This window comes from Salvia splendens, chromosome 4 (assembly GCF_004379255.2).
Source record: "Salvia splendens isolate huo1 chromosome 4, SspV2, whole genome shotgun sequence".
Taxonomy (NCBI): domain Eukaryota; kingdom Viridiplantae; phylum Streptophyta; class Magnoliopsida; order Lamiales; family Lamiaceae; genus Salvia; species Salvia splendens.
In genome coordinates this window covers 28,659,947-28,684,039 of record NC_056035.1, presented here as the reverse complement: position 1 = coordinate 28,684,039, position 24,093 = coordinate 28,659,947, and the positions used below count along the sequence as shown (strand labels likewise).

General features: G+C 36.5%; 4 protein-coding genes across 7 annotated transcripts; 2 read left to right on the top strand and 2 right to left on the bottom strand.

Moving 5' to 3' along the window:
• Window positions 1–581: 581 nt before the first annotated feature.
• Window positions 582–3,360, bottom strand: LOC121799326 (nucleolar protein 58-like). 2 transcript variants are annotated; one of them, XM_042198651.1, is made up of 2 exons: window positions 2,640–3,360; window positions 582–1,105 (listed from the first exon to the last, which is right to left on the bottom strand). In XM_042198651.1, exon 1 carries the CDS (start codon window positions 3,358–3,360, stop codon window positions 2,641–2,643), a length of 720 nt encoding a protein of 239 aa, XP_042054585.1. In that variant the 3' UTR covers window positions 582–1,105; window position 2,640. The 2 variants fall into 2 exon arrangements, with proteins under 2 accessions (XP_042054585.1, XP_042054586.1); XM_042198652.1 differs by lacking the exon at window positions 582–1,105 and adding an exon at window positions 2,040–2,300.
• Window positions 3,300–10,182, top strand: LOC121799325. Of its 2 annotated transcripts, XM_042198650.1 has the most exons (16): window positions 3,300–3,428; window positions 3,660–3,766; window positions 3,853–4,006; window positions 4,166–4,217; window positions 4,316–4,355; window positions 4,970–5,074; window positions 5,671–5,783; window positions 5,872–5,937; window positions 6,024–6,166; window positions 6,289–6,367; window positions 6,461–6,522; window positions 7,107–7,211; window positions 7,844–7,919; window positions 9,116–9,228; window positions 9,685–9,744; window positions 9,829–10,182. In XM_042198650.1, the coding sequence occupies exons 2-16, from the start codon at window positions 3,679–3,681 to the stop codon at window positions 9,935–9,937; spliced, it is 1,365 nt and encodes a 454-aa protein (XP_042054584.1). In that variant the 5' UTR covers window positions 3,300–3,428; window positions 3,660–3,678; the 3' UTR covers window positions 9,938–10,182. The 2 variants fall into 2 exon arrangements, 1 of the variants encoding a protein (XP_042054584.1); XR_006050254.1 differs by lacking the exons at window positions 3,300–3,428; window positions 9,685–9,744; window positions 9,829–10,182 and having other exon boundaries at window positions 3,555–3,766; window positions 7,849–7,919; window positions 9,116–9,227.
• A 7,474-nt stretch (window positions 10,183–17,656) lies between these two features.
• Window positions 17,657–19,268, top strand: LOC121800922. The gene is made up of 2 exons (XM_042200411.1): window positions 17,657–19,193; window positions 19,261–19,268. Exons 1-2 carry the CDS (start codon window positions 17,657–17,659, stop codon window positions 19,266–19,268), a joined length of 1,545 nt encoding a protein of 514 aa, XP_042056345.1.
• On the bottom strand, window positions 19,239–22,102 carry LOC121799324. Of its 2 annotated transcripts, XM_042198649.1 has the most exons (4): window positions 20,778–22,102; window positions 19,659–19,783; window positions 19,473–19,565; window positions 19,239–19,384 (listed from the first exon to the last, which is right to left on the bottom strand). In XM_042198649.1, exons 1-4 carry the CDS (start codon window positions 20,819–20,821, stop codon window positions 19,305–19,307), a joined length of 342 nt encoding a protein of 113 aa, XP_042054583.1. In that variant the 5' UTR covers window positions 20,822–22,102; the 3' UTR covers window positions 19,239–19,304. The 2 variants fall into 2 exon arrangements, with proteins under 2 accessions (XP_042054583.1, XP_042054582.1); XM_042198648.1 differs by having other exon boundaries at window positions 19,473–19,783.
• Between the last annotated feature and the right edge of the window lie 1,991 nt (window positions 22,103–24,093).

Genomic DNA, 24,093 nt, shown 5'->3' with positions numbered 1-24,093 from the left:
GTCGTTCTATGTCATGATACTAACCATGTGGAGGCGCCAACGCTGCCACGAAAAAGAGAAGCAACGACGTGAGTCGAATGCAGCTGTGGCACTGAACCAACTAAAGTTGAAATTGAGAATGGGAGTATTTTTTAGCTCATTGATTAGCTAGAATTTTTTTTTTTTTAATTAACTAAAAAATCCTAGTCCATCAAATATTTTCTCCAACATTGAACTAGGAGTAGTTCCCAAGCATTCTCAGAAAAACACTGGGAAATTAGCCCGGGAAGAAGGTGAATTTTCGGACCCAATCTCTTAGTGAATCGAGCGAACGTTGTTCTTGATCTCCATTTGCGCTAGCCTACCGGTGACCGGCTCTTCTTCAATCACGATAAGGCTGAGCAAGCATTTCACCTGATATATAGCTGTGAAAGTTGATAGACATTGAAATCGATACTTTTTCATTTTATATTATAAAGTTCATTTTTATCTTTCCTTTCAAATGACAACTGCCTCTTCCACCTCTATTTACTATATACAGTATGTTGTTGTATTATCTCTGATGGTAATACAAATAAGTAAAATTAGTTGCTAAGAGAACATACTTTAATACTCCATTCATATTTGAAAATTATTTTAAATTTTTCCATTTCAATTTATTCACCAATATTAGGCTCATCTTTAAACCATTTCCCTGAAGTAGAAGAGATGATAATTATTGGTGAATGATGGGAAAATAACAATGGTTTTGAGTACTCAATCTCATTTTAAACCATTGTTATTTTCTCTTTTGAGTTCTTAGGCTGAAAATAACAATGTTCTAAGGGAAATGGTTTTGAGTGGGGACTATGATATGCAAACCATAAATTATCATGTTGTACATGCCGGCTCTAATTGCTCGAACGAGGCCAACTGATTGAACCAAGAACCCGAGCACACAACTCGTCATTGAAGAATTTTGTAGTTTCTTCTATCCACTGGCTGCTTCCTAACTGAATTGCACTTCTCCCTTGACAATGACTTGTTATACTTCTCGCTGTCTCAATTGTTCCACGAATACATAACGTTAGCTGCACAACCTGCCATCTTGTGAAATAACAGTGAGTACACCCCAGCGTTGCGTCACCTGCCGTAGAAAAAGAAGAGCACTTAACCAAGGCTGAAGGCACCGTATGATAAAAGATCTAAAACATCACATAGGAGAGAGATTCACAGCAAATAGAAGAGCTTGCTTTCCCGAATAAGCCGTGACAAATCAAGTTGTTCGGCTTATTCTTGATTTTTGAGATTGTGACAACAATTATTTATTAGTACAAACTACAAAGAACAGTCATGTGTAAATAAACAATTTCTTTAGAATTAGTAAAAAAAATAAAGTGCGCCTTGTGATATTAGAGAGAAAATGAAACTAGATACTCCCTCCGTACCATTCTAAATGACATATTTTTCTTTTTTGGATGTCCCACTCTAATTGACATATTTCATAAAATGAAAACATCATTATCTCAACTTTATTCTCTCTCCACTCAACTCACATAACAAAACTGTATGAAAATCATGAATAAGAAATGTTCCACTTAGAGTGAGATATAGGGAGTAATGGATTAATGAAAAGGATTAAGCAGCATAGATTACATCCATACTCTTTCGGCCAGATATTGATTGCATGTTACACACAATAAACCAATAACCAACTTTAGTAATTAACAGTAACCAAATTAATTATAAGCAGCTGGTAGTTTGTCTACCCTGATAATTATTTTTAAAGGGATTAGAGCTGTTACGTTTATGTAAGATTGTATACATTTGTAACCAAATTACCAGCATCTCTATAGTAATAAGCATTCACTTGTAGGAATTACTTGATGTGTTGAAATTCTTGGAAGTATATTACTACTAATGTTCTAGTATAAATAATTGATGTAAATATTTAAAAAGTGTAACCCAAATAAGAAATCAAACACCTACTACAACACAAATGCTGCTCAGCTCGAAATCACATAGACAAAATTCACAAGGAAATAAAAACACAAAAACCATAACACAATAACACCAGACACTGCTCCAGAATTGAATATTTACATAATGCAAAGTCTTTACAGAATCCAAACATAGGGGTAAAGCTTCTAGTTTTGATCTAAAAGCCAAAACTTCTGACACTAGAGCACGGACTATATGAGAAAGTGATCGACTCTATTCACATTACTAATATCTCAGAGAGAGAGAGGAATAGATGAATTGATTCCACTTGTTTTAGTATCCATGAAAGTTCCTAAGCAACTGTTATCTGTTGATCAATCCTACCATATGACACCAACAATCTGCAACGAGAAAACAGACCGTTCCTTCATTCCAAAATCAGTAGTTGTTCAAACAAACCATGCCAGTTAAACTATGCTACACAACGTATCAACACCATGGCATATACGCTTCTCAATCACTCGGCATACAAACATAGTCCTTAAGTCGTAGTATTCAAATAGAGTGGTTTATGATCAAGAACGGCATGCTTGCACCTGACGAATTAACAAATTAGGCATTCTACTTAATGCATCTCCACCAATCAGATTCTAAAATCTTGCTACTGAAAACAACATTCAAATGCTAAAATGGAAGTAGAAAATTCGATACTTTGCTAAATCAAATTTCCAAGAAACTACCTCATCTCCTCCGGGAAGAAAAACCCCCATCTTTCTTATGCTTCATCATCAACAAAGCCCTTTCTCTCTCCTTCTCCTTCCTCTCTCTATTCATCCTCTCCTCCCTCAACTCCTCAATTGTCTTTTTACCACCACCAGAGCTCCTCTTCTTCTCCTTACGCCTCTGTTCTTCATCATCATCGTCGCTGTCCCCGTCAGCGACCCGCTTCGCCATATACCACGGCAATTTCACGCCTTTCCCAGCAACTCCGTACCCAAATTTAAGATTCTCATCCTCCGGCCCCACAACCCTAACCTCCTCCTTCTTCATCCTCTTATTCTTGTCATCATCCCTCGCAAATCGGCTCCTCTTTTCACTTCTCTTCTCGTCGCCGGGCTTGATCGGGTCGAAAATCCTGATTCCTTCGAACAAATTAATGTGCATTGAATCAGACGCCGACGAATTCAAGGGCTCGGCAACAGATACAGCAGCAGCAGGCGGAGGCGCAGTTTCGATTGAGGGTTTTTGGTCGGATTCGGGTGGATGTTGGGTGGGTAGGCCACGAGCCTGACGGAGCTTCTCGAGGCGAAGCTCGGTGTCGCGGCGGCGAGATTGCTCGCGCTTGAGCTGTTCCTCCTTGGCGGCGGCTTCCTCGTCGAGGCGGACCTTCTCCCGATTATCGAAGTTGTAGACATTCCACTTCTTCTGCGGGAGGATGTTCAATCCACCGTGACCACCCATGATCGCACAAGGGAATTAGAAAGGAAAATCGTTGCTGTAAAGAAATCAAATTAGGGTTGCGCGATCTGGTTGAATTTCTGCTATTTTTAATATTTTCTTTTCTTATTCTAAAATATTCTTTAATTTTTTATGTGCTAGTAAAAATATTTAAATTAAATTAATACTTCCTCACCCAGAAATAAAAATTAATTAGAGTATTGTTAATGGAGCCCTTGAATAAAACTAAGTCTATATTTTATTAATTAGTGTATCATTTTGTTAGCATAATAGAGTAATTAATTGTTCTTCCGATTGTGAAGCTGTTGGTGCGTGGGATCAATGGCGACTCCGTCGAATTTCTACAAGAATCCCTCATATACATACAACAAGAAATTAAACCTGAATTCCGTCCTTCAAAATCTCAATTGTAACTCCCAATTCCACAACCTTCACCATCGTCTATTTCTTTCATTGTTGGTTGTCTCAATTCATCGATTGTTCTTCAATTTTCAGCTTACAACATTGTCACCGGCCATACTCCTTTGGAAGAGCCACTCACCACTCCGAAAAGAAAGCGACGGCGTGAGGAGCCGCCGCCTCATCACTCAATTGTTGTGAAAGAACATGATGGCCCCATGTCCCACCATGAGTATATTGAAAAACGGAGGTCAATTTTTTTAGTTAATTTTGCTACCAACTTGACCTCATGAATGAATTGTTTGTTCATGAAAATGCTGCTTGTTGTGTTGATTGTGATAAATCTTTCATTTTGGTTGTTTAATTTTGTGTAAATTTGCTATTAAATTAATTACTTCTGGATGAACAGGAACGAAGCTAATGCTTCCCAACCTTACCAACAGTTAACTGCTGATGTGCTGGTGATGTCAGCTGTCTATTTCACTTCTGCTGATTTTGTGTATCCTTTTTCTTCTGTTTGGTTCTAATTATGCAAATTGATGAGATTTTGTCTTTACAGGAAAATTCAAGCTCAGCTTTAAAGTTGGTGGGGTATGAGAGTAAGTTTGTGCATTCCAATTGAGAGTCTGATTTCTACATATGATGCTAAATATCTTAATCGGGGTCCCTTTGCTGGGCTTACCAGAGTAATAAAATATATTGGCTATCTTCCCACTTCCATTCCATAGTTCCGTGAGAGCAAGAACCACTAGATCACCTAGTTAGCAACATAAAGCTCTGCATGATATCTTTGATTTGCTTTCCGACTGAATTTGGTTGAGGTAGCTAAGTTTCCCTGAATTAGGGTTATGCATGCCATGAACAGTATGCAATGTTGGCTTTAGGATTCTGCCTGATTTATGATAAAGTGGTGTAATGGATCCTGAAAATCCGGTTTGCACCAGTATGATGTTTTGTTTGACATGTGAATTTTTCTAGAACTTGTTAACAACATTCTAACTATTACTAAGAAATTTGTAGGAGTATTATTTCTTTTATTACACATACTTTAAGTTAGTAGCTTCCTCTTATTTGTATAGGGGCACTTGTATAGTAGCTTCCTCTTACACATACTTTAAGTTAGTAGCTTCCTCTTATTTGTATAGGGGCACTTGCATTTTTGCAACTTAAAAACATGTATTATAATCTTTATAAGGAATGTTCTAATGTGCAGGCGATGAAAGTAGTTCTTCTGATTGTGGAGAGGACCGAGATACTTCAAGTGTTTCGGAAGAGCCCTCCAATCCTAGCAGCGAAATGAAGTACTTTCCAGTTTCTGGTTAGAAGCAAATCCTAAACAGATTTAACAGTGTTGAACTACATGATGAACCTGATATGGAATAAAAGATGTAGATCGGAATGCAGCTTAGTGATAATGCTAAACCTGAAATATACCAGCATCACCAGAAGGAATTTCTCATTAAAATTATCACTGTTCTTTACCAATTCAGTCACATGAATGCCTTTCCCTTGAAATTTAGATCTCCAAATTTCAGGACAATCCTCTAGGGAGCTGATGGTTAATATGCTGTATCCTGAGGTGATAAGATGTGTAGACCATAAGGAGATCAATTTTGCTGCTGATTATATATGCAGAAGTTCTTTTGATGGCAAGGAAACAATTTATTTTGCTTTAGTGGTTGAGCAAGTGAATGTACTGTGCAATGGAATTGGTGAAACCTGAATCCTAGAGACCTCTAAATGACTATTAGATACACATATAATCTGCTGGTGTTTCTCATAATGAGTGCTGCAGGATATATTATTTCCTGCTAAAACTTGTGCATATGGGGACAAAATCATTGCAGTATTCCTAATAATGAGTTATTGATCTCTTATGTGGACCGCTAAGTTATTGATCTCTGACTTTCTTAGCTAGCACAGAGGAAGCTGATCATATCAAGACACAATATGAACAGAGGTATCCTGCTCCAGGAGAACCTGTATGCGTTATATGTGGAAATTATGGGGAGTACATATGCAATGAGGTGAGGCATCTAGGATTTACTTTGCTTCTGTGCCCTCTAGGAATAACTTTTAGTACCTGATTAAGTTTGTGACCTATTGTCATTGTAGACTGATGACGATATATGCAGCATAGAGTGCAAAGCTCAACTTCTTCAGAAGATTAAGTTCCAAAAGGTTCTTCTTTCTCTTGGTCTAACAATACACATATTATTTTGATTCATTATCTTCCATTCGAGTTTTGACTTAAAACCTACTTCCAGGGCCCCCAAAGTGAGCAACTCCAAGTTGCACCATTATCTACACGTCGATGTACGTTGGAGGTGCCTGAATCTGGAGGGGACACATGGGATTATGATAGGCATCGCTGGTCAAAGAAGATATCTGGGCTTTGCACTTATGAATGGTATAATCAGCTATTTATGCACTTTTGTGAAATTTGCAAGCAGTTAATATCTGATTCGCCAAGACTCGGATGTTGAACTTCTATTGCATCTGGATCTCATACTGGGGAGTTCTCTGTTGTAGTTGGAAGTGCAAGAAGCCTGGACATCTTCCAGAGGACTGCTTGATGTTGACATCTGGTGGATCCTGTCAAGCAGGAGAGGCATGCAATCAGTTCTTTTCTCGTGATAGAAACCGTAACTTTTTGTTTGATCTAAGTTCAGCATTTTATTAATCATGGACTGTTTCTTTACAGGTTGCTATGGCACAAAACAGATCCAATAAAGTATCCAGAGATCTTCTTGATTTGTACAGAAGGTCCTTGTGTGCATAATTTGCTCTCATGTTCTGTTGTTAAAATTTCTTCTGTAATCCTTACTTTGTGGATGTGAAGTAGGGCTTGTTGCAAACTCCCAACACACCTTTTCTTCAGCCAATATCTATGGCATCTGATTAAGTTGACACATTTCTAGGTGAATGGTCAGCATGAAAAGTCTTACCTTATAAGCTGGACCGCATGCAATCTAGTAGTACATGAATTTGAAATGAAATTTCCCAGTCCACAATTAGTGTCCATTTTTCTGAGTTTGGAATGTTTGTTGAAATTATACTTTATTTAATATTTTTTGTTACATAGCTTGAAAATCGAATACGATGCTGAGTAGAGCACCAATTGTGGACCAGAGATCTTCACATCATACCATTTATCATATAAAATGAAAAAGTGGCTTGAGAAGTCTACTTGCATCTCGATTATTTTAGCTAGAATAGGGAAATAGATAGAGAAACCACTGGTTTTCAGTGTCTATGAAGAAGCACGCTGAACTGTCTGATTATATATTTTGTTAGATAGTTAGATTTGAGTTTGAATGATACATATGACATGCTGTCTGTATCTGCAGATGCCACCAAATTGGGAAGAATTTCCTGAATGCAAGGTGTAACACATGTCGTGGATCAACCACTTTGGCTGCTTGTCTAGGCTGTAAGAATAACTTTTGTGATTGGTAAGCTCTTTTACTTGTTCCAATCTCTTCTCCTAATTCATCACAAGCCTTTGGTTGTGCATTAATATTTCTTTATTGCACTGGATGGATAAACAAGTTTCTTTTCATATATTAGTATATACATCTTGACTAGTTGAAGAATGTAGAAGAATATTAACAATGGTTCTCTAGGTACGGTGATATACAAATATCATCTTAATCTCTCTGGTAATGTTCATCAGTTTTGCTTTCCTATATTTTCACCTGCTATGAGAAACGAAAATGCATCACTCTCTCGGTCATCTATTAATATAGGCTTCTCACTTCTTTTTATAAATTTAGACATTTTATTTTAATCAAACTGATTGATGGAAACCAATTTTACTACCTGTCATACCTCATTCTTGCATATTGTTTTGTTATAGGCTTCGAGCTATTATTCAATGATTTTAACCCATGGTACAATCAATCAATATGGAGAATATGAATCCGTATCTGCTATATTTTCAATTATTTAGAAGAAAAACTCATGCTCATCATTAGGTGCTCATGTGACTGGTTGATGGCCTTTTTAATCCTTACAGCTTCCACAAATTATTTTCTATATCTGTTACTTGAAGAGAATAGAATGAGTGATGACCTTGAGTTTTCAGTGCAGGTCATCTGAGTGAACACATCACGGAAAATCCAATACATCAACAATTTTATTCGTATAAACTTAACCGTCTGGTAAGAATTTATTTTACTTTTTTATTTTTGGCTGAGAATCAGTTTGGGTATCTTGGAGGATGAGTTCCATCATGCTGGGGGTGAGAGTCCTGGGAATTATCTATCAGAAGCTATGCAAATCTAATTTGTTCTACCTCCGTCCCGCAATAACGTCACATTTGGTGTGGGCACGAGTTTTAAGAAATGTAAAGAAAAGTGGGTTGAATAAGTTAATGGACTATGGGTCCCACTTATATATATTAGTTTTATAATAAAATGTGAGTGGAATAAGTTGGTGGAATGTGAGGCCTACTTACCATTTATGGTAAAAGTAAAATGTAACTCTTATTGTGGGATGGACCGAAATGGCAAAATGTGACACTTATTGTTGGACGGAGGGAGTATCTATTTCTGTTTTTGGTTGCTTTGGAAATCGTGTTGTAGAATATTACCATTGTACTACAATTTGCATGATTTGAGAGGAGTTTGTGCATATAATCTAATCTTATCAACTATCAAGTAAATGAGGTACACATAAAGTTAATGTTTTATAGTGAAGTGAATGAGAAACACCTGCTGATAAATTTCTAGTCAACATCTTCTTTTCTTGCCATTATTGGTGCAATATGGTGTGAATATGTGGAACTGAATCTAGTAATTTCATGGGAACACATATAATGGGAAGAACGGAAAAGAAATAAGGACTTGATGGTCTTAGAAATTTAACGTTGTACTCCCCTTGTCCTTTAAAACTAGCAACTATTTCCATTTTTGTCCGTCCCTTAAAATTATGCACTTTCTAATCTAGGAAACTTTTTTCTTCTTAATGAGGTGGGATCCTTCTCCACTAACAATACTTCAATCGCTTTTTCTTTCTGTCTCTCTCTTACTTTACCAATTGTGCATTAAAACCCATGCTGTTTCAAAAGTTACTACTTTTAAAGGATGGAGGGAGTATGAATTAGCTGATGCCTCATATCACCATAACACCATTCACCTTTCTGCTTAAATTGCAGAACAAAAATGGTTGTGGAAGATGTTAGTTTATGGCTCATAGTGTTATTACAAGCTAAAGACGATGGAAAGAACACGGTTATTTTAGACAGAAAAATTAGTTGTACTATGTGTTTCCTTTGCTGCTCGTCTTTCTTTCTTTTGTTCTTTTATTTATTTCTTGGATGACAGCTACTAGTTATTAACTCTTCTTTTCATCACAGGTTAAATGTTGCAAGTCGACTTGCCGGGTGACTAGTATCAAGGATCTCTTAGCTTGTCATTATTGTTTTGATAAAGCATTTGACAAGTTCTATGATATGTACTCCGCAACGTGGTAAGTGATGCTCCAACCAAATGTTTTGCATAAGCTCCTTCGTTTCTTGTTTCCCATTGCCACTCTTTGCAAGAAACAAATGTTTTTTCCTTGGCTGACAGCACGAATTGGTTCCCTTGTGATAAACTCGTTATCTGCTTTGAGTTTTCCTGAAACTGGGGAAGGTCGCCTTCATCCTCTTGTTTCAGATCGTATTCGTCATCCCACAATGTAAAAGAAAATTGTTGAATCATGGAATTGACTCGCAAGAGATATAATGAAAAACATGTTTATGATGTCTGATTTCATATTTCCCTCCAACTTCATTTCAGGATCATATGTGCCTAACCCAAAAGCTTAGATAGAGTTGTAAAATAAATGATATTTCTCTGAGTCTCTCGTTGTATTCTCCAGCCATCTTTAAAGGAATTCATCCTTTTTCAGTGTTCAATTTAACAAATGCAATTTTGCTTGTAGGAAACCTGCTGGACTATCAATCATTGGGAATTCTATCTGCTGTGAAGATCACTTTGAGTGGTTTGTAATTGCTTGCTACTAATGTTACCAACATGTTCTATCTCAGAGTTTTCAGGTTCTGATAAAACAATATTGATTTCTCAGGCATCGGATGAACTGTTTGAATGCAAACGTAGAAGATAACGCCTATATTCTAAAGAATAAAAACGTCAGGGACATGAAACGCGTGCAGCTGAGCGACTTTATCTTTTAAAGGTGGGAAGTCTTGGATTTTGAATGTATGGAGAAGATGAAGGTATCGACCGGACTGTGATCCCCTGAGCCTGAAGGATCAACCGGACTGTGATCTAATGCTCGTCTAGGTGTTTATCGATAGCATATTATAGCATGTACAGAGTTTTTTAATGTTGAAGTAAAAGGAACTGACCTTATTACTTTTAATCTTAATAATTATCTGAAGATACAAAATTTTGAGATAAATCAACTCTATGCCTGAAAGGAATGATCGATTGCAGAAATTCTGTATCCTAAAATAGTTGAGCACACCAGCAATGTCAATCTAATAGAAGAAAATGCAACATTCCTTACTAGCAATCTTGAAAAAGTGCCAAGAATCTGACTTGTTTATCTAAACCATATTCTCACTGTTATTGTCATTCATCCATTGTTTCTATCGAGTAACTTCGAAATATACTCACTTTGCCCCATAAAAAAAGACCATTTAGGGTTGATATGAGCTGTAACGCATAATTGGTAAAATATGAGAATGAAAAAAGTAGTTGAAATTGTGTAGTAAATAGTGGGAGCCATAAATGATAAAAAAAGGAGAAAAAAGTTATGATATAAGTTATTTTTATGGGACGTAAGGAATAAAGGTAATATGGTTTATTCTATGGAAGATAAGGAGTAAAAGATTTGACAATTAAGGCAATCACTTGCCTCTGATCAATTTTCTAGCGTGAGCCTGTGTCTAGACTTCTCAGTTCTTAAGCTCTAGATCATGTGATTTATGCTCTTTTGGACTTGGTAAATTTTAGAATATGCTCAACTGGAGTAATCAACAGTTCATTGTGATACTCTCTTGCAAATTATTGATCAAAATTACATTAAACTGAAATTTATATAGATTCTATGATTATGACGGAGAAGATTCTTTTCACCGAACCACTTCATATTATGTTTAGGTTTTCATCCTTTTCTATTTTTCTAACTACAACATTCTATATTATGTTTGGTGTTTTCCTAAAGCAGACACTTTGTAAAATACTTCCTTAGTCTATTATTAGGAATTCTAGTTTATCATTTTAATCAGTTCGCCATTAAAAAATTCGATTAATCATTTCAGTTTATTTATCAATAAGAGTCTTAATTCATTTTTATTATAAATAGTAGATAGACTCCACTTTCCACTAACTTATTTCACTCACATTATTATAAAACAAATATATAAATATAGGTCTTACATTACTAGTATTTTTTTTCATTACTTTCTTGTAGCACCCCGAAAAATTTACGACTTTTGTTTTCATTAATGTGGATGTTGAATAGGAATTTCTTTTATGAAATTTATTTGTTCTAGGTAATTGAGTTAGTTATGTGAAATAAGTTGTTGTGAGATATGTGGAATAAGGGTGAATTATGTTCCAATGTGTGGATTAAATTAAATGGGATCATGCATATTTGTTCTAGCCATTTTTGTTGGAATTTTCGGCCCTCTTACTTATTAGAAATAATATTTTCTTTCTTGGATTTAATTAATTATTTTGGGATATTTATCCAAATTAAATCCAAAACCAAAATACCCCTAATTTATTCTACATAATTTTCGACCCTTGCCCCATTCCTTGGGATTTTCAAAAATCTCCTATTGTTTAGGAGAAGGAATTATTTTGCAGATTTAATTGGTACTTTGTTTATTTCCTTCCTTGAATTAAAATCCAATTAAATCTCTCCACATCCTACTTTAATTAGGATTTGACTCTTTCCATCTTTAAGACCATATAATTTTCGCCCCATATGCCTTTCATTTTCCTTGTGGAATTAAATTAATTGTTACCTATTTTATGGGAGTCTTTCCCACAAGAAATTACCAAATTTAAATCATATTCCTACTTAATTGGTGGATTTAAATATTTCCTTTGACTACTCTCTATTTTACACGCCCCCCCCCCCTCCTACTTGGAGAATTCTTGGATTATTTTGTTACCTTATTTATGGGATGCTCAATATCTTTTTACCTAATTTGTGAGTATATTTCTCTCCAAGTAAATACCAAATCAATTTCTATGCTAATTAAATAGCATAATTTCGAAAACCCTTTCCCCCACACTACACGGCCATTTTCATTTAAATTGTGGGATTTATTCATTGACCTCTATTTTATTCTCCCACAATTTTAATTGTTTTATTTAATTGTGTGATTAATCCTAGACTATAAATTGAAAAAAACCCTAACCCTAACCCACTCCTCCCTCTCTCCCTCTCCTCTCCCACACGCCTCCCTCCCTTTCTTCTCCCTCTCAACAAATCCTTCACCAATTCCTTGTTCTTGCTTCGTTTTGGAGTTGGAAACTCAAGATTCATCGAAGAATCGTATCATTCGTCATTCTTACCGATTGTTTTTCAAGGGAAAGGTATACTTTGATTCATCCCTCTCATTCTTTCCATTGAATCCATAATTTTTGAACCCCTCATGCATATAGTGAGTGGAGAATCGTAAATCTAAGAATTATTTTGCTGGGAAGGATGGTTGCACAAGGATGTTTATGTGTGTGCGTGTATGTTTGTGTGTGTGTAAGTGTGTGGTTGAATCATTGGTGAATGTTATGTGTGATTATGAAAGCATGGTTGTAATCTCGTTTTGAAGCATGAATATGTGTTGGAAGCATGAATATGTGTTGGAAGCATGAATATGTATGTGTGAATGTATGATAGACAAACTAGGGTTTGTGAATGTTGAGCATGAAAACTGTTGTGTTCAGACAGTAGGTTCCGATGAGTTTTTGACTAATCAAACGATCTTATTTCGACCTTTTTAACTGGATGAAGTTTCAGATGTCTTCTGTGTCGTGTCAAAATTTCAGCTTCAATTGATGACGGACGAACTTATAACGAATTTTTCAATTTAACTGCGCAGTCCTGCCAGAAATTATGTTTCATCCAGTGAGTTTCGTTTTTATTTTGACCAATCAAAAGATATGATTTTGGTGTGGAATTTTAACTGGACAAACCTTTATGTGTCTACTGTGTGGTGACCAAATTTTAGCTTCATATGAGATCTGATGGAATTTTAATGATTTTTACAAAAATACTGCGCTGTTCTGCCAGATTCTAGTTTTGTTGAAATAAGCTTTGTTGACAAGCTTTGAATGCATTACATGATACATGTGTGGATAAGGAACGTATCCTATGATGTGATTATGTGTTGCACGTTGATGTATGCTAGAGTGTTCGTTTCGTTTATGTTGGTGAACGTTTGGGATGGACAATATAAGAAAACGATGAAAGGAACGATAGGGCATGCATGATAAATGTGTTGATGGAAAAACTGATTGTGTTATGGTGTTGACAAGGGTTGTTGTGCGTACGTGGGTACAAAGAGCAAGGGTTGCATTAAAGTTGTGAATTGTGTGTATAAGCAAGCGAGGTGGGCTTTCTTTTACTAAACTCTTTTACTTTTTCAAAAGTATGATTACGGAGTTATAAGGGTGGTTTAAAGTGTTATGTCATGCCATGGTTGTTTTGATGTTGAGATTGTTGCCAGATGCCTAGTTCGTTTGAGCTTGCTCCGTTAGGCTATAGGGCTATGTGTGAAACGAATTCGGGTCTGAGTAGGGCCGCAAACCCTATTAGGCTGTGTACACCGGTAGGATCGGGAGCCGTCCTTGCTAGTCGGCCGGTTTCGTGGGCGAATAGTGTGGCTACACTTTCGTCGTACTGTGGAAAGATAATGTGATTGTTGGATTGTTGAGAAAGTGGGGAGATTGATTGTCTGGGCAGACTATGAAACTGTTTTTGTGATACTCGATGATATTTCTTTTCTAAACGTAAAATTCGAGTTCACTATGGTATGGATGACATAACTTTTATCAAATGTTTTCGGCATGAGCCCGCTGAGTATATTAAGTACTCAGCCCTGCATTTCTTTTAAAATGTGCAGGTTGAGCAGTGATGTTGCGGCGGATATTGAGTTGAGCCTTAGGAATTCCCGGATGCGTCGTGTCTTCATACATAGACGTCGTCCTATGACTCTCCCTAGATACTTATTTTCCGCTGCCTTGTTTGAAAGTATTTTCTAAAAGTTTTTCACATTACTCTATACAGTTCTATACCATTAAGTACCTCGAGACATTTACCTGCTGCTTAATTATTTGATAGACTAAAATAATTCTTTTGGAAGTTAATTGAGTTTCATATTAAATATCGTCATTTATTGTTGTCTTTTATTGCTTCCCTCATTTCTTTCCCGCTTCTTAGTTCCTCCCCTAATCACGAGTTCCCCGTCTTTACGATCCTTAGTAAGGGCGGCTGTGACATTTCTTTAAATCTATATTGAAATTAAATGGGACTCCTAATTGCGGATGGAAGAGTATAGATACTTCTCTCGAGCATCTCATATACTCCATCCGTCTCAAAGAAGATGACATCTTATTTGGGCGACATAAGATGTTATGCAGTTTTATTGTATGTGTTAGTTGGAAAAAATAAAGTAGGAAAAAAATGAAATAAAATAGAGATAAAGAGATTTTTATTTTCAATAATGGTTCATCTTATATAAGAAAAATTAAAAAGGAAAGTGAATTATTTTAGTAGGACGGATGGAGTACATTTATTAACAGAATTGAAATGCGTGCCATTTACGAAAGGGATGGCCCACCGAATTGAAGTGTATAGTAGTACGTGTTTAGTTTTCCAGTTTGGGAACCGCAAATTTGATAATTTCAATAATGCCTGATTGTGAATTTGTGATGACAAAAAACACCTTCCAATATTTTCAAAAAGCCACTTCATGCCCCTTGCCATTAATTTGTGCAATTTGGGGGGAATTGAAAAAAAGGAAGGGGTAACATCTTATCCAATTCTTGGTGCGGTTTAATGGGTCACATTATTATTAATGTTTAATGGTGATTCCTCTTAGTATAAATTGTAAATAAACAGCATGATAATGAATTTGGGAGAACTTTTCATAAATAGAAATAAAATATTTTTATGGGATAAATATAAAAGAAAATGATCGTTGTGTTTAGGGGACGAAGCGAACATTATTGAATGAACAAGTGCGAGCCTTCTATGATTCGGAGGACTTTCAAGAAATATAAATGAGAAACTGAACAACTTGAAATGTCAAGAATTAGTGACATTTCTTGCTATTTTTGGAAGTTTGAGTAGTTCAGCATTAGGGTCCCACTCCATATCAGACTTAGTCATGTGTTTTTTTTATGTTTCAACAACCTTCTCTTTTATTTTTTCCACTCAGTATGTTGGTAAGGTGTATCTAGACCTGCCCAAGGTTTACCGAACCTGCGGTTAAAACTGAAACCATAACCGCCGGTTACGGTTCCGAAATGAAACCATGAGAATTTACCTGAATCAAAACCGTCGATTTTTGAACCGTGGTTCGGTTCAGGTTAAAAAAATTTCGAACCGGAACCGCCGGATCCGGGCCGTTCCAAACCGGAACCGCGAAAAACAGCTGGAACCGCAAAAAACCGACAGTTTAGAACCGTGAAAAACCGTAAAAAACCGCTGGTTTGGAACCGAAACCGAAACCGGCGGTTTTGGAACCGGAACCGGAACTGTAACCGCGAATCACCCTCGCGGTTTGGTTCATGTTCGACAATTTCCAAAACCGGAACAGGTGGTTCCGAACCGTAACCGCCGGTTCCGGAACCGTAGGCGCCTCTAGGTGTATCCACTTTAACAATAGCAATGAACATTGACGCGTTCGGTTTATCAGATATGGGCAGAAATGGTCTCATTTCTTGACAATTTATGGCGTTCGGTGTATCAGTTAAATATATGGGCGGCCCTCGACAATTGATGGGCCCGCACTGTGCATTCCACAAATGTGCAGATAAAAATCTTTCAAAAATCGTGGTTTTTAAATCTGGATGCATACGTCATCCCAAGAATTGGCCACGAATTTACATCTTTAACCCTGCACTTCCACGTGTATCTCTTCATCCCTCGTTTTGAAATTTGATTCAGCTCTACCCCCAAATCCGTCGCACAGCCGGTGTTGAATACATCCCTCCCTCCGTTGTCGGAAATCTGTACATACCTCACTCCATAGTTAAGAATCTATGGCGACTACGATCCATCACATAAACTCTGAACTTTTTTTTGTTTTTTGCTTATTCGGGAAGCATTTCTGGCATCAAATATCTCTCGCTATAGAACCGGGACAAACAAGCGGACGGAGAAGAATTGGCCAAAATCGGCGAAGAATTTAATCGATCGAGCCCCTCAACTTCAACAGCGGTGAGGAAGCGGCAGCGTCGGCGCCGATCGAGGCGAAGAGTGAGAAATTGATGAGGAAGAAGAGATGCAAAAGGAGTTTGAAGATGGTATCTAGCTCCAACGACCGCCGGAGGGAGTGGCGCGGTGGCAGCGGAGGAATGTGAGATGAAACCGAAGAGGAAGAAGGAGTATGGGGTGTTTTGGTCAACACAGTACATTAAGGCATATTTTTTATAAACTTGTGAACCAAATCATGCTGACTGAACAGACAAATTGAATTATGTATTTGTGTGGCCTACCACCTATATATCTGATCCAGAATTATTTCTGGCATCTGGCTAAAGCAAAAGGCGAACACCTTAATAAGAGTGAGACATACTTATCTAAGATTAGTATGTCCTTTTTGAATTTGCATTTTTTCCAAAGTAAACGTCACATCTAATTCAATCCAAGAGATGTAATAGACCAAATGCGTTATCATTGACAATTCTGGGCCAGTAGTTCGTCTATACACATCTTGATGTTGTGTTACGAAAATTTCTTTTTGTAATAGATACTACTATAAAATAAAGCTCAAATACTATCCCAAGTTAATTATAGAAGTTTCTTTTCAACACTTCAAGAAAATAAAGTTTAATGAATTCAATAAAAATAGAATAAAGTATAAGATTAAATAAAATAAATAATAAACAAAGAATAAAGAAAGACACGATAAATAAAATTAATTAATAAAATTGTTTTAAGTTAAAAGAAAAATAGACAAAAAGAGAACTTTAATTTGGAAATCTAAAAAGTTGTTTCTTGCATAGAAGAATTTCTCCAGAAGATTTTGAAAAATGTAAGTATCACACATTTATAATAGAAAAATATACTAGGTGAAAAGTCAATCGTGACTCAACAAACTTGATGTAGTATAATTACTTCTTTCATCAACCATTAAGAATTCCATTTGAGTTCGGCATGAGTTTTAAAAAATATAAAAAAAAATGGATGAGAAAAGATAATAAAATGTGAACCCATTTTTATGCATTAGTTTTATAATACTGAGTGGAATGAGTTAGTGTAAAGTGAAAATGTATCTATCATTTAAAGTAAAAATGAACCGAGATTCCTATGGAGGACGGAGGGACTACTCCCTCCGTTTCTCCATAGTTGAATCATTTTTCCATTTTGGAAAATTCCCTCATAGTTGAGTCATTTCCTTATATAGTAACTTTTTTCTTTTTCTTACTTTACTATCTATTACTTTATTCTTTCTACTTTATTCACTTTCTACTTTAAGTACTTTACTATAAAAGGAAAAAAGTTAGAGCAAATAATAATTGTCTTCACTCAAATAATTACTTCTTCCAATTGTTTGAGTAAACATCATCATCAATGTCATCAACTTTGGATGCATCTGATATTGAAAATTGAAGTTTCAACGTTCAACACGCTCCACTAACCCAAACCACTTCAATACCAATAATTATTCAACATTCAACCCAAATTTGAGTAAATACTACTAGACCACATGGGCAAGATTGGGTGCACCATCAATGGAATACTGGATGACTCGAGATTCAACGAGCCGATGCCGTGGATCGGCCTCTACGTCGTAGCAGCGTCCGCAGCTTGCGCGATAGCTATGGTGATAGACGCCTTCCACGGCTTCCGCTACAGGAAGTTCTGGTTCCCTTGCAAGTTCTTCGCTCTCAACGCAACGACTCTCACTCTCATAGGCGTTGCGGTCAAGCTCGCGGTTGATCTCAACACGTCGATGCCCCAGGCCCACGATCAGCTGGCAAAGCTCAGCAGCACCGCCTTCATCTGCACCACCATCGGAAACTCCATGCCTTCGTTAGGAGCCATGGAGACTAAAGAGCTCATGATGAATGTGGTGGCTCTTGGGATCCTTGTTGTCACTGTCATTGTCAATGTTTGCATCCAGATGGGCACCGGGGTCGTTTACGTGTTCTGGTACGAGCATGTGGTCGTGATGTCCCTGATGGTCGTGTTGTTCTCGATCGTGATCGCTTCGTCGATTGCGATTCCTGCAACCAAGTGTGTGCTGGATATTAAGTACAGCAAGAAGTATTTAGTGGCAATGAAGGAACGTGAAACGACCAGTTGCAGTCTTTCGATAACTCGGATTATGAGAGATGATCTGGCTAGGCATTGGATGATGGCACATACCTGCAGCCCTCAGTTCGTGATGGGGCGTTTGGCGACTTGCACCGCGTCAGGGGCGTTCTGCCTCCTCACCGCGGTTACTCTGGGAGAGGCTGTGCTTCGTAGCTACCTGATGCCGTGGGGATTCAGATTCTGTGAAGGGGAGTCGGACTACAAGTGGTCGACTGCGTTGATACTGGCGACTCAGGCAGCGGCGGTCGTGGGAGGAACGATTGCCCCTGCAACGAGATGGTTCATTGCGATTAAGTTTAGGTGCCCGAAGAGAATGAAACACGGAAGCAAACACGGGTTATTATCAGTAGAGGGTTACTGGGTTCAGAAGCTGTACCAACTCAGAGCGCTTCCGCTGGATTTGTCAGTATGCGGCCGAAGCAGTAGAAAGCTTGTGCATGCCGTAAAGGACAAGGTATTAGATATATGCATTTTCATCCAGAAAGCAATGGTGATCTTGAGCAAGATAGTCGGGCGAATATCAATCATCTTCGTTAGCCAGTTGATAAAAATACATCGTTGCTGCAAGAAACTTGTTGCGTTGGTTAAATGCCACAACACAATTGTGAACTCTGATACAGATTCGGATTCGAGAGGCAATTGCAAACTGGATCTCAGCAGTTATGTTCTGCACCTTGAAGGAGAGGATGAGCTGGTAGACGTGATGATGGAAAATGACAGGGACGCCATTGGACACTGGGTTAGAATGGGGAGACGAAAGCAGCCGAGACAGCTCACAGAACTAATGGAGACTCTCAATCCGTCAAGAGGGTTTGAAGGGGTACATAAATTTGACAGCTACCAGGTTCCTTCATTGGATTCTGAAGAGCCTCCCTACAGCTGGGCTCTTCCTCTAGTGACGCTGACGAGCATTGCAGTTGCAACGAGTAACACCAACTTTCAATCCCTAAAAGGGCTGATGAAATCTGTGCATCAAGGCCTTAAATATGTTAGATTCATAGAAAACAACCTTGATGCTAATGAAGACTTGACGAATGTCAGGAAAGCAGCAGAGATCGTGTGGGGAGGGGTTGACCTTCATTACAGGTGGCTCGACATGGATCTCCGTCAGTTGGCACTGCAGGAAAAGAGCCCAAGAGACACAATTCAAGAGCTTTCAGACATAGCAAAAAACATGTTTTCAGAGTTGAGACAGAATGACACACTTGGTTGTTTAAAGTACAATCCTTCAAAGTGGCCCGTCAAGGTTTTGGCTGCAAATTCGATGTACAGAATATGCCAAACCCTTCTGCTTGAAACTGAAAATAGATCACATGAATGCAGTAAGGCAATGTTTGAGAATCTTACCGCCATGATCACTGACATAATAGGCGCTTGCCTTACCAACTTACAGCATGCCATATCGCTAAAATGCCACCAGAGTTCCATTGAACAGAGAGAGGAAAGCGTTCGCAGTGCTATACTTCTACTAGGCAAAACAGAAAAGATATTGGAGATTCTTAGCTCCTGCTCCTCCCTGAGTTCAAGTCCAAACAAAATGGCATGCATTAACAAATGGCGTGCGGTGGGCAAGGAGAATGATCTGCTACGTCAGGAGTCTTGTACAACAAGTAGTTCTTCTCCTGACTTGTGCCTCAACATCGATTAGAATAAAATAGTAGAGAAGTATGTATAGAGTCATATCATTTGGCGTGTTGATACATAAAGTTTACACATTAATACAAATACATAAAGTTGCTGTTTAGCTATGTGCGTGTATAGGACGAGCTTCTAAACTTTACGTGAAAATCAGTGTCATTTAAGGCAAGTAAAGAAACTTCCCTGTCACTTTATCAAATGCTAAGTAAGAACACCATTTAATTACATAAGCAAGTTAATTCTCTCTCATATTAAAGCTGGTACACAATGAATATCAGATACATATCTAGGTGAAAAGATGCTAAGACTAAGCCAACAAAATCTGAGATAGGATATAAAACATATAAGCAACCATGACTTGAAAGCACTACAGGTCTATTGTCATTCTCTATTTCTGAATCCTAACTCCATATATCTCAATATGAGATAACTTGTGATTCAGAAGCAGTTTCAATTTTCTTTACTTTTAGAAACTAATTAATTTCATACAAAGGAAAATATCTGAAACTTGAAAGCCCTTTCTAGAGCGTTTAACCTGCATGGAAAGGGAACATCCTTCAAAAAAAACATACTCCCCCCATCCCACTCTAAGTGACACATTTACCTTTTTGGGATGTCCCACTCTAAATGACACATTTCTTAAAATGAAAACATCACTCGTTCTACTTTCTCTTCTCTTACTTTATTCTCTCTCCACTTAACTCACAAAATAACACTGCATAAAATCCCGTGAATAAGAAATGCTCCACTTAGAGTGGAACGGGGGGAGTATTTACTAGTTAATGAGCAAATATTTCCACAAACACAATTCAAGAGGAAATAGATATACTACAAGACAATATACTAAAGCCTCAAAAAAAACATTTCCATACCATGAATAGATGAATTTGACACCCCAAAATTTAAAGCATGACATGTTTCTTCCTGAGGTGAACTAATAGTCAGTCTACAGACTGAAACTGTTCCATAAGGATATGCAAGCAAAATACAAATTATGGATGAAAATAGTTTCACAAGTTTATCTGTGTTCTCAAGGTAAATCATTCATCTTTTTATGCCCAACTCCCCTTACCAGTAGGAGATTATTTTGAACCACAACAATGAAACTGTGACCCATTAGCTAATGCATTTCCCCATGTCCTGCTATCTTCAGCCATCAGATTCCTATTTTGTCATCCAAATCCAAGCTAATAAGATCAGAAAGTAAGTGGGGTGAAAACAGACATGTTTTTTTGTACATGCTTATCTGTTTCAATAGCATAACTTTTCATTGCAATAAGGGATGTGCATCACTTTAGGAAAAATTCCCAAAACTGTAGATTGATTGATTATAGCTCATTAACATTCTGTTAAAATCTCTCACATCGACTTGGTGAAAATCCCATCTCATCTATATAAGTGCGGATAACCCTCCCTCCTTATGATGCCTTGTAAGGGGTAAGTGGCTCATTTCTAATATGGTATCAGCGTGTCCAATTTTTAACACATTACATGTGACAGAGCTATAATCTAAGCTTTTAGTGTGGTGATTCTTAATACTAGAAGATTTCACTAATCCAAAACCAAAGAATTGCTTCTCTCCATTGGCTTGGAAGGAAAACACAGCATCAGAGAAGATCTCAAAGGGATGATATATGAGCAAAAGAAGTGTCATTCCTTACAACTCTACAAAATAAGTGGCAAGCAGTAATATCATTACCTTCTTATAGAGTAATTTATATAAGAATCACCAACAGCACAATGCTGAACCAAGATGACGAACCACCGATGCCAAAGTATAGGCTAAACATCAGCTCCAATACAAAGATTTCTTAATCATTTATCCTTACAGAATCAATTTGGCATTAAAGCAACACCACCAAACATATTGCATTTGCAGGCAAAGGAATCACCAAAAGCTCAATGCTGAACCACAAACAACCTTTCCCAAACATAGGCTCAACTCAAATAGAAAACTTGATTATCATTCATCCATTCAGAAGCAAGTTAGCATTAAAAAGCAACGAAGAGAAACAACACACGAATCCAAGTTTCCAATACTCAACATTGAACACAGTAACCATCAAAATCTTTATAAACACCTCAAAAGTTTTTCAAGCCCTAATCTAAAAAAAATAAAATTGAACCCCTTCAATTGCACAGGGGAATCTAAAATTGAAGTATAAAACATAAAAATCAGATCGAAGGGAGTATGAATTGTGGTCTATTCATCATCGTCGCGCTTCTTGGGCTTGCGGTAATTCTCCTCGATGTGCTTGGCGACGACGAGGCTAGTGTTGAAAAGCTTCCGAACATTAGGGACGTTGTAATTCTGGGCGATGTAAACTCCGCAAGCAGTCCCCACAATGAATGAGAAGCCGCTCTTTATGATGCCCATTTCTTCTTCGACTCTTCTCTGCAGAAGACGGATGTTTATAGTCAAGAATTCTTGGTGGGGAAGAAAACTCACCTTCAATTGACTCATGGATTGGTTATTTGGTTTCCTCTCAAACAAGCAATCCAATTATATTTTAATAAATCGGATTTAAGATGCAAAAATTAGGTTTTTCATTTCACAACACTGACACAAAGTTGTATAGTAATATTTGAAATATTTTACCAATATTTTCAAATTCAAAATGATAACTAAAAGTTTCAAATTTGTATAAATTAATAATCTCAAGTTGGTTCAGATTTTTTTTTGTCCTTGTTGAGTTATTTTTTTAATAAAATCTTTATTCATTTTTTATTTTATTTTTTTATATCTCTTTTATTTTATTATCTTTTTTAATTTAGTACTCCTTCCGTCCTAACTAAGTTGAATCGTATTTCTTTTTTGGGATATCCCAACTAAGCTGAGTCATTTTATTTTTGACAAAAAATAAATCATTCAATCACTCTTACTTTATTATATCACCTACTTTACTATCTCTTTATCTTTACTACTTTATTCATCTTTCCTATTTTACAACACAATTTCCTAATCTTCGTGCCCAAAAGTTTTGTATCAACTTAGTTGGGACGAAGGGAGTATTATCTTTCTTATTTTATTATCTCTACTTTAATCTTTAACTAATCAATTTCTTATATTCAGTGCCCAGAAGAAATGTCTCAACTACCTTGAGACTGAGAGATTACATTCCATATTTATTGGAGTAAACTACATAAATGGTACCTAATCTTTCACTTTTGCACATGAATGGTACTTGATCTTTATTTTATACTTCGTCTGTCCCTCAAGAATATGCACTCTTTCCTTTTTAGTCCGTCCCACAAGAATATGCACTTTCTATTCTTGGAAAGTCTTTTCTCTCTAATGAGGTGGGACTCATTCTCCACTAACAATACATTTATTTACCTTTTCTCTCTACTTCTCTCTTACTTTACCAATTTTACATTAAAACTTGTGATGGTCCCAAAATGCATATTCTTTTGAGACGTAGGGAGTACCGTTTTTGGTACCACATGACAAAAATAATCATATGTACTAAACATGTGATATTTTGATTATGAAGGATACTTTTGGAAATTTCAATTAAATAATAACAAACATGTGATTTTTTTCCTTCCTTTCTTATTTGTGTTTTTATTCTTTAGTTTCTTCTTCTTTCTTTTTCTTCAATTTCTTCTTTCTTTTTAATATTTTATCTTCCTTTCTTCTTTCTATTTTCACCTTAGTTTGTGTTTCTTCTTTTTTTTCTTTTCTCTTCTTTTTCTTCATTCTTTTTAGTCTTTTATACATCATCTAATTACATTCATAATACATAAATCAAGAATAAAACACCTAACCAAATTAATTATTTAAAGTAATTAAATCAATTGAATATATTTTATTAAATTATTTTATACTCATTTTAGGGTTGAAACACCTAACTAAAAATTTTCTAACTCTTTATATCATTATGAATACAATTCACAATTTTAAATTTTTATGAAGACTACATTGGTTAGTTATTAATTTAATATAAATAATAATAATTATTATTATTATTATTATATAATATTATATGATTCATAATTTAAATAATTATACAATAATTATTTATTTACTAGTTTTTAGTATTATAAAAATATTAATTTATAACATCAAAATAATAATATTAATATGGATTAATAATATTAGTATAAAGAGTGAGAAGAATGAAAGAAAATATTATAATATCACTTTTATTACTAGTTTTTAGTATGCCCAAAATATCCTCTATGACA